Raw genomic sequence first — 10,973 nt, 5'->3', positions numbered from 1 at the left:
ATTTGTATAGCGCTTTTCACAATACTTATTGTTTCAAAGCAACTTTACAGAATGTGCATTTCAGAAATGTACATAGAAAAAAAATACAGTTAGTTAATCATGTAGTAATTTAGGGCATAACATATCGCCGGCGTTGAGTCGTCTCTTCACAGGCGTCGAGTCGTCTCTTCACAGGCGTTTAGTCATCTTATCGCAGGTGTTGGGGCATCTGAGGTCTCCGTGAGAGGCTGGATACAAACCGGAGCTGACGAACGCTATTTACCTCGGGACTAGCGTCCCGAGATAACAGCAGAAAAGCAGATGGGAGATAATTAGCATAGCTGCTGTTCATAATATTAATGCATTCGATCTGATTCAACAGTGGTATAAAAGGTAAGCATTATGTGAATGCTTGGCTACAGAGATGCGTCTTTAATCTAGTTTTAAACTGGGACAGCGAGTCTGAGCCTCGAACAATATCAGGGAAGGCTGTTCCAGAGTTTAGGAGGTAAATGCGAGAACGCCCTCCCTCCTTTAGTGGACTTAGATATCCTAGGAATGACCAGAAGCCTCGAATTTAGTGATCTTAAAGAACGCGATGGATTGTAGGGCGATAGAAGGTCCATTAAATACACAGGAGCTAAACCATTTAGGGCTTTATACGTCAGTAATAGTACTTTGTAATTGATACGGAACTTAATAGGTAACCAGTGTAGAGATGATAAAATAGGTCTTATATGATCATATTTTCTTGACCTATTAAGAACTCTAGCAGCTGCATTTTGCACTAACTGTAGCTTGTTTATTGAGGATGCAGGACAGCAAGCTAATAAAGCATTACAGTAATCTAGTCTCGAGGTCATGAATGCATGAACTAACTTTTCTGCATCAGAAACAGATAGCATGTTACGTAGCTTAGCAATGTTTCTAAGGTGGAAAAAGGCTGTTCTTGTAACATATGAAATATGATTTTCGAAAGACAAGTTGCGGTCTAGTATAACACCCAGGTCTTTTACTGTAGTGGATAAAGTAACAGGACATCCTTCTATATTAAAGTTGTATTGTACAAAGTTTTGTGGGTAGTTTTTTGGACCAATAAGTAATACCTCCGTTTTATCTGAATTTAATAGCAGGAAATTACACGTCATCCAGCATTTTATATCTTTGAGACACTCTGTAAATTTAGATGAGTTAGTGTTTTCATCTGGTCGTGATGAAATATATAATTGAGTGTCATCAGCATAACAGTGGAAATTAATTCCATGTTTTCTTCTAATATTACCAAGTGGCAGCATATATATTGAGAATAGCAGAGGGCCTAACACCGATCCTTGCGGCACTCCATAGTCTACTGACGTTATCTTCGATTTTTTCCCATTTAAACAGACAAAATGATAACGGTCTGATAAGTACGATCTAAACCAGCTTAATGCCTGTCCCTGAACACCAGTGTAGTTTTGTAGTCGATCCAAGAGTATTTTATGATCTATAGTGTCGAACGCAGCGCTAAGATCGAGTAGAACTAGTATTGAGATGCAGCCTTGGTCAGAAGCTAAAAGTAAATCATTTGTAATTTTAACTAGCGCAGTTTCTGTGCTATGATGCGGTCTGAATCCTGACTGAAAATTGTCATAGATATCATTTTCTTGCAAGAAAGAGCACAATTGAGCAGACACAACTTTTTCTAGTATTTTAGACATAAATGGAAGATTTGAAATGGGTCTGTAATTTGCTAGGTTATTTGGATCTAATTGCGGTTTCTTAATGAGAGGTTTTATTACTGCCAGTTTGAATATTTTTGGAACATGACCTAAATATAAAGACAAGTTAATAATATTGAGAAGAGGCTCTTCCACTACAAGTAACACTTCTTTCAGTAGTTTAGTGGGTATTGGATCTAATAAACATGTTGTTGGTTTAGATGCAATGATAAGTTTATTTAACTCTTCCTGTCCTATATTTGTAAAGCGGTGTAGTTGTTCTTGAGGGGCGATAATTGAGGCTGAATCATAAGACACCATAAAAGATTGTACATTTACAATTGTGTTTTTGATGCTTTCTATTTTCTCATTGAAGAAATTCATAAAATCATTACTACTATACTGTAACGGAATATTTTGCTCTGGTGATGTTTGTTTATTTGTTACTCTAGCTACGGTGTTGAATAAAAACCTAAATCCAAACAGTGATTTTTTTTTTTTTTTTGGCTGTGCAGTGTTTATTCATTGATTTGAAATGAGAAACACATTGATAATCGAATAGAATTGAATTGAGATCTTGTGAATTGGAATTAAATTCAATCAGGACATATGTACCGATACCCAACCCAACTGCATCTGTCTCTGTTCTCATAGCATGCATGATTTACAGGAAATCATCAGATCCGCCTCTAGGCATTAAACACTGTGTGTGCAGGTCTAGAGTAACATGCTAAACAGGTTTCTCAGTGCGGCTCCATCGGCTTAAATGTAGTGTACAGACTAAAATTTGCTAGTTGTTTTGGTGTTTGTTCACAGGGGCAGATGTATGAATATTCTTGTCACCACCACTCAGCTAGTTCCTGCTTTAGCTAAAGTGCTTCTCTATGGCCTGGGTGATGTTTTTCCCACCGAGAACATCTACAGTGCCATTAAAATAGGTAACCAAATTTTAAATTAATGTCATTCCAATATAGGATTGCAAAGGGGCTGGTAATTTCCAGAAACTTTCTAAAAGGTTCAGGAAATTTCCAAAAGTTCCTGGAACAAAAAATTCCTTGAACCTTTTAAAAACTATTCTGGAAAGTTTCTGGAAACTTTGAAACCCTAATCCAAAGCCAGATGGTCCAGACTTGCAGAACACAAGAGGATAATGTTAAAGAATAATAAAGAACGTTCAAACTGTTTTTTTTTTCTATACAGTGATCAATCAAGCTCCAAAAATATAAACTAAACTACAACCGTATAGACCTTAAGCTGTCAAAAGCTGTAAAAATAAACCTTTTGTTAACTCGCGCTCGGTCGGCCCAAAGTCCGGCATCCGACCAGCACGGAAGGTCTCTGCGTGTTACTGTCTTTTCTCATGGCAAAGAATTTTTGGTTAAATGCAATACATTTTCTCATATGTATTAACTCATTACTTCATCTGACTCCATAAATGAAAAATTAAATGTGAGCGAATGTTTGACTGACATTATTTACATTAGAGTTAAAATGAATAAAGTCAGTTAGAATAATCAAATGTAACAATTTATTATGTCAGGTAAATGTATCATAACAATTTCATAATCAGTTCAAAGATAATCAATACAAAACTTCAAATGCTCTTGAATAAAGAAGAGAAATGTTAACCCGACATTTAAGAAATACATGAAGCTGAGAGTTTGGTAACTCTGGGGCTAATCTGAGATACTGAAAAGGCTCTGATCTTTTTGCTGCATTCCATTATATTGCCAGAACTCATTTCAAGTTCACAGTGGGAAATCACTGTCCCAGACTTATTGGGGCAGATGTTGATTTACATTGAACCAGGCGCGAAGCCCCGGATGTTTTTTTATAGCCCCAGATCTAAAAAAAAATAATTTATTGATAATTATTATTATTTTTTAATAATTTTGTATTTACTTTAAAAAATTGACCAGGTCTTTTAATCTATCCTTCGGAATCATGTATTAAAGATGATTAAAATGCGTTCAAGCAGATCAAAGTTACTATGGTTACTATTGAACCATTTGCCAACATTGTAAATTTACATTGAGTTAACACCTTCTGACCATTTGTCTGTAAGACACACCCTTCTGTGTGCAAGATATTTCTAACTTTATTACCTTTTGGTTTATTTCTTTGGGAATGAGACATTTACCAGTTGCACTGAGACATTTCAAGTGATACCAAACATGTATTAAACTGTATGATAATAGTTCACGTTAAAACCATATATATTTTGGATGAATTTCATATGATTTCAGCATGAGGGAAAATAAGTGGGGGTAGAATGGGTGTCCAAGGTAAAAGATGTAGATTAGAATGAAGAAAAAAGAGTAGGCAAAAAGTACCCGGATAGACCTATTACTTCTACTACTACTAGAGATTCTGAAGTGTGTTTACGATGAACACTTTTTACTATTTACCCATGAGGCCACAGGAGAGAATTTAAGAATGTCAGTGAAGTGACTGACGCTGGTAGATCACATGAAAATGACAACAGGGCGAATAGTACGTCCAGATAACATTGTATATTCATTGTATATAGAACATACTTTTTAACGGTCGTGAAGTAATTACTTCATCAAAATTAGTACCTACTCGAGAGTATGCGATTTCAGACGCAACCCATATTTAAGTATATGCTTATGTTAAATAACGCTATCATCAATATTAAACAGCATATAAATCAAAACTGCCTAATGTTACTGAATGAAATGTTGACCCAAGACCTATAAGACTGTTAAGGTTTGGGGGTGTTGATGGACTCGATCGACCCAATCTGTGTTTTAATCATCGTTCTTAATACCGTCCAGACGTAGTCTTTGACGAAAATGCGATTTTCTCAGCTTTTTTGCTTAATGTTGCATTTTTATGTAACTTAACCAAATTCTAGTGTTGATAAAAAAGGAATGCATAAAGCTAGAATAAAACAGGCTTTGTTTGTTTGTTTAAAAGCAGAGGTTCTGTTTTTTTGTTATATGGCATATTCAGATATTCATATACAACAAAACATTCTGTGAGCCATGAAACTTGTGAAAAGGTTAAAAAATGGGGGTGGTGGTGGCTGGCAACTTTTTTCAAAAACTCTGGTGGGGAAAGAGTTAAAAAGAGTATTTATTACCTGTATACTTTAAAAGAGCAATGTAATGCTTTTGGACACTTAATTGCATGTTAGTTGCAATTAAATGTAAATGTATTATTGTTTAACTTTATATTAAATGCAGTTATCTGAACTTATAGGGTGCTTTTTGACCCACTTATTCATTGGCCACTTTTCCACTTCACTTCTGGCAGAACTGCTCCTCTGGAAGGTTCTCTGAACCACAGCTGCTGTTTTTATTTATTTTATTTTTTTACCATACATTTCAGATTTTTTGGTTTATAGTTTGCTCTCCAGTAGTCATCCAGAATCCGTTCAGTTTACCCGTCTTGCTCTAATAAACGTTTATGATTTGATCACATCTACATTTTAAAAGCTAAAATCATGTTGCATTCAGGAATGGGTCAAAAAAGGAAATCTAATATCCATTCTTTATTATTCATTCAACAAAAAAACTTCTGAAAGATTAAATAGCCTAAAAGGTTTATCAATTATTTTTTTTTACAAAACATGGTATTCTGTGTATAAATACTTTTGTTATAAATAAAAGTTAAATTAAGCTTCAATAATTTAGTCATAGAAAAGTTGAACCAAGTACTAGTAGAAATTAGCAGCCATATTCCTGCCCCTCTTCAGAACACCAGTGACAGGTTGAGCAAGAGTTGCAGCCACAGCTCCAGATGAAGATACCAGGGAGTCTGTCACCATGTCACCATAAAATGCTGCAGATTGTCTTATCTTCTGTTGCTCAATGGGTTTAGCTATTTTCTTTTCATCACAGTTAGGATGAAACCATTTGTAGTATATAATTTTCAATAGAATTCCAGCAATGTACAAAACTAGTAGTGTCGGGATCGCTATGTATGGATTTAAGGAGCGCCAACAGCCTGTATACTCAAACACCTTCCAGCACCAGAAGCCCAGCAGCATCATTGTGTCCAACCCCATGACACCATAATAGAGAATAGTCTTTAATTTCATGCTTCCTGTTGATACGTTAAACCAGCTGAAGTACCAGATGAGTCCAACAGTAGCTCTGTAGAGCCATTCCCAACCAGGACTTTCCATGTGATCTGTTTTTTGGCTCCAGACCCCTAAAACCAGCAGCATCCACAAAGACAGGAAGTGGGCTATGATGTAGCATGGCAATACACTGCAAAAGAGTGCCAGAGCAGTTACACGGGGAATGATCAGCAACAAGTTCCACAGAAAGTAGATGCCAGTGGAGATCCAGCTCATCTTGCGTTTTTCTTCAAGAAAGGAACGCATGCAGCGGTGGTACATGGCTACGGTAAAGGCTATTGCAGCAGCTGATGAGAGGATTTTTAAACCTGAAATGAAAAACCATTACATATTATTAAACAATATCACACAAGTAGTGTTCTTCTGAATATGCAAGTGATGCATATAATCACAGCCATGCTGATGCTGAGACACTGAGAAACACACATTGGCACTGCTGAATGAATCGATGTTTGGAATTGAATGTTTTTTATTTGCATATAATTGATCAGTGCAGAGACATAGGTCCTGTCCCAAATGGCACCCTAGGCACTCGCGGTCTTCCGACGAGTCACACTTTCGTGACGTAAAGCCGCTTTGACTGTCGGGAAGAAGTCTGCTGCAGAGCTCGCATCAGTGCAGATGCATTCAAAAGTGCGCATCCAGGGCGCATATCGACTGCAAAAGGGGTGCTTGCAAGCACCCTTCTGAAACCTAAAATGACAAATGGGATACCCTACAGTCTCATGGAGTTAAAGGACGATTCCGGCCAAAAATGAACCCAGGGGTAATTAACACATGGGTACCGAGTCGACCGTTCTCTGGGATGCGTTTTCATGATAATCGAATGTACCAATTTTATCTTTAGTTTTACCACAGATGAGTTTATAACGCTAGTATATAGGGCATAGAATAAGTAAAAATAAAAATCGCTAGTTAATACCGCTAAACAAGGCTCAAAATAGCCCCACACTAACACGGTAGCATAATTAGGGTCTCTACCTGCAAACCGAAGCATTGAGAAATTTGTAAGTGTACAGAGAGATTAATAAGGAGATACTTTATAAAGACAGTACACTTCGCGTATACAAGCAGGAGCCATCTTTGGAAAACAGCCTCAACTAGTCGAACCAAAAACGCCATGCTATGTGAGCTGAACTGTGACTATCGACCAGCACGTAGCACGGCGTTTGTGGTTCGACTAGTCGAGGCGGTTTTCCAAAGATGGCTCCTGCCTATGTACGCGAGTGGATTTTTACTTTTACTTATTCTATGCCCTATATACTAGTGTTATAAGCTCATCTGTGGTAAAACTGGGTACATTCGATTATCATGAAAACGCATCCCAGAGAATGGTCTACTCAGTACACATGTGTTATTTATTTCTGGCCGGAATTGTCCTTTAACGGACACGTGCACGCAGCATCAGCCATTGTAAGTCTACAAGAATGAAAGTTCTTATGAAGTGTGCCATTTGGGACAGGGCCAGAGCACATAAAATATGCTTAACATGCTTGACACAAGAACCAATAAAGTTTGTTCTCAAAGTTCTTCAAATTTAAAGTCACCATTAAATCAAAATTGACAATTAAATTTTTTTTTATGGAATATTGCAATGTTTTCTGTAAATGATTTATACGGCACATTATTATTATTACCATTTTTTTAAAAAATCATGTGCCCTCACAATCTTTAATAAAAAAACAACAACAACCTGTCACTCACAAAAGATGCAATGGACAATGATCCAACAATCTAATCAATACCCAATGGACAGTATCAAGTCCCGCCCTACATTTTTTGTAGGCCGTTTTACTCAGATGCATCAAAGTAGAGAAGAAAAGACTATCACAATTTCCGTTTCATGGTACTTTAAAGGTACTTTTTGCTTTTTTTAAATTTGTTTTTGGTGCTTGATAGCATCAATTACAATCCACTTTCTTTATATAAAAAAGAGTTAAAGATTTTAGATAAATATCTTCTTTGCTAAAGATATTTCTCCTTTTGTGTTCCATGTAAATAGAAAAATCTGAACGATGAGGGTATGTAGGCTTAATGACAGAATTTTCCTTTTTGGGTTAATTTTTACAATAAAGTCTTTAATGGAAGTTGCAATCGTATTTGATTCCCTATTTTGACATATTAGGGTGAAATGGCTTCTCGTGCAAGAAAAAAAAAATAGGGCGGGACTTTATTGGATCATTGGATCGTTGTGGTTTGCTATTGCTGTGATCCCATGTGATTGACAGGCTGTCCCACCCTTGAGCCAGTAAACGCGTCATCAGAGAAGAGGTGTCACTGCAAGAAGGAGGAAGTGATTTTGATTCAAGATTATGAGCATCATTATATATATATATATGGATAAATCGTTCATAATAAATACTGAAATTCTGCAAATTTGACTTCATAGTGACTTTAAGGCGTTCAGAGACATAAGAACTATTATCTGAAATCTGAAAGTAATAAAGATTCAAAGTGTTCTTGATTTGAGACAGACCTGTAATAAGCTCCAGCTCTCCTCTCTGTAAGGTTCTACACATCATAAGTATGAGTTGTGGGGCACTTTCAGAAAATGCCTCAAATAGACGAAGCATCTGAAGGTCATGGTTCAGGTACACAGCCACCCCTTCTATGAAACTATTAGCTTTTTGGTGAAAACGCGTTGTGGAAATCTCTATCACCCCAGCATACCTGTGAACACAAGGTACATGCATTTACTTAAGCAACACTTAATACAACAAAACTTTACAACCCTAATGAAAAAGAAGTTTATTCAAGTGTGCTATTAGTATACTTCTTTTAAACTAAAAATAAAGTATTCTTTAAGTCTACTTTTTTATGTACCTCTTAGAAATACTTAAAATTGGACTTAAGTATACTTGACTTGTCCTGACAGAGAGGTTTAAGTATATTTGGCCTGTACTTGTACTCAATCTTCTGATCGAAATATATTTAAAATTATAATTAAGAAATATATTTTGACTTGTATATAATTTTATATCATATATAGCCTATATATAATATAATATATAATTTGACTATTGACTTGTAGTTGTGTTTACTCTTTTGATAGAGTAGCCTAATCTCTTCACATAGTTTTACACACTTAAAACTTACATTGTTTAAAAAATATTGATTTATAAAGAAAACAGATCTGAGTATCTGAATTTGTTTGTAGGCTTTGAATTTACTTCAAATCTACGTCACTTTTTCCCCACCACTGACTGAATTTTCCAAGTAGGTATAACCAACCATAGATAGTAAAAGGGTATAACTGCAGACCGGAGTTTGCACTGGACTGGATTGTTGGGAAAAAATCGCGCATGTGCTTATCTGCCAACGAGAAGAAGCCACGCTCTATTTTCAAGTTCCCATCCCCATTTGGAGATCTACAGGTTGCAGTTAGACCCTTCTCGAACTGTAAGGCTATCCATGTTTTTCACTGTTATATGGTAGGGGGCAACTGTAAAACAATGCGATCATCAAACATTTAACAGCATAGCCTATAAATCAAAACTGCCTAAAGTTACCGATCTACTCCATCTGTGTTTTGATCATCGTTCTGAATCCGATCTGGAGTCTTTGACAAAAGCTTTTTGTTTAAAATGTTCCTTTTTTCAATTAAACTAAATAAAAAAGGATGCATTATGCTAGATTAAATGTTTTTTTAGTTACGACTGTCAATAATTCACAATCCACCAATAATAATTAACTTACTGAGCATAAAACTACTAAACTAGTTAGTATACTTTTATAAACTACAATATTTGATACAGGTATTTGACTACTTGTGTAAAACACTTAAAATATACTTAAAAGTATAATTTTATACACTCAAAAGTGGTCCAATTTAGTCACAAGTAGTACTGAAACATTACACTTACAAGTTTAATAGCCTACATTGATATTAGTACGTATACTTACTAAGTATACTTAATAAATTGAGCTTGAAGTACAGTTATTTTTCGTAAAAAAGACAGAAAAAATTATAATAAAATCAATAATTACATACAAATATGTATTGTATAGTCCTACTTAAATTGCATTTAATATACATTTTTAACTATAATGCATTTTCATTTAATTGCAATTAACATGCAGTGAACTGTCTAAAAACATTACATTCAGTTCACACTTAAGTATTTTAAACTCTTTTTAAATGTATGCTAAAGTGTAGGCTACTTTCCCCCCCACACGACTATTCAAGGAAAATTGAGAATCAAATCTATCACAGACCTGAGGTAGACTCCAAGCTGAAAGAAGTGGAGGGGTTTGATCAGTAAATGCCCGTTAGCAAATTCCTCCACCTTAGTATCAAGCTTAGTCTCCAGGGAATCTGAGTACCAGAGCCAGCTGAACACCTGTAACAATACTGAAGAGCCCACCAGCAGAAAAATCATCACCCCCATATACACATAGGCCTCATCCTGATAAAATGACACAACAGTCCAAATGTCCAGCACTATATCCAGCAGGAAAAGTAACAATCCCACCAATGTAAACAGATATTCCAATAAAGAGTACTTGAAAGGGAAGCTTTCCTCCATGATTGATCCAGTGTGAGAAACCTTTACAGCATGACAAAGTAAATACAACTACCTAATTTTTACATGGATATATATACCCTATCGTTAAAAAACATCTAAAAGAGAAAGTAAACTTTACACGCAGACATAAACCCCTCCCATGTCATGGTTTTGAATGATTAGTCATGTGTGAGATAGTGAGTGAAGTCACTTAAGCATGTGACCAGACTCACACACAATTGTGGTAAAAAGTGGGAAGGTATAAAAACCTGTGAACTAAGCATAGCTGTCAACATCGAACTTTGAAAATAAGGGAGATTTCCCGGAATCCATTCCCAAAATAGGGGATTTTTTTACACGATTCTTACCCACAAACTTTAAAAAAGCACTAATCATTAGGCTAACAGTCTAAAGAGTTTATAACTACATATAGGATTACATGTGGAGAGAGAGAGAAAGAGACAGTGTGTGTGTGTGTGTGTGTGTGTGTGTGTGTGTGTGTGTGTGTGTGTGTGTGTGTGTGTGTGTGTGTGTGTGTGTGTGTGTGTGTGTGTGTGAGATACAGAAAGAGACAGTGTGTGTGCGGGTGTCTGTGTGTTAGGGGTGTGACCGTAACCGTGAGACCGACGGTTATAGTTGAACACCTTCATTAGAACTCTATAACCGCCAAAACCGTGTTAT

General features: G+C 36.1%; 1 protein-coding gene across 1 annotated transcript; it reads right to left on the bottom strand.

Annotated features, from left to right (window-relative positions):
- Nucleotides 1-5,176: 5,176 nt before the first annotated feature.
- On the bottom strand, nucleotides 5,177-10,469 carry LOC143702646 (XK-related protein 8-like). Its single transcript, XM_077196697.1, has 3 exons — nucleotides 10,003-10,469; nucleotides 8,264-8,457; nucleotides 5,177-6,095 (listed from the first exon to the last, which is right to left on the bottom strand). Exons 1-3 carry the CDS (start codon nucleotides 10,311-10,313, stop codon nucleotides 5,362-5,364), a joined length of 1,239 nt encoding a protein of 412 aa, XP_077052812.1. The 5' UTR covers nucleotides 10,314-10,469; the 3' UTR covers nucleotides 5,177-5,361.
- Nucleotides 10,470-10,973: the final 504 nt, after the last annotated feature.

This window comes from Siphateles boraxobius, unplaced genomic scaffold (genome assembly GCF_051911475.1).
Source record: "Siphateles boraxobius isolate OS27281-9 unplaced genomic scaffold, OSU_SipBor_1 35, whole genome shotgun sequence".
In the NCBI taxonomy this organism is placed as follows: Eukaryota; Metazoa; Chordata; class Actinopteri; order Cypriniformes; family Leuciscidae; genus Siphateles; species Siphateles boraxobius.
This window is presented reverse-complemented; position numbering and strand designations above follow the sequence as displayed.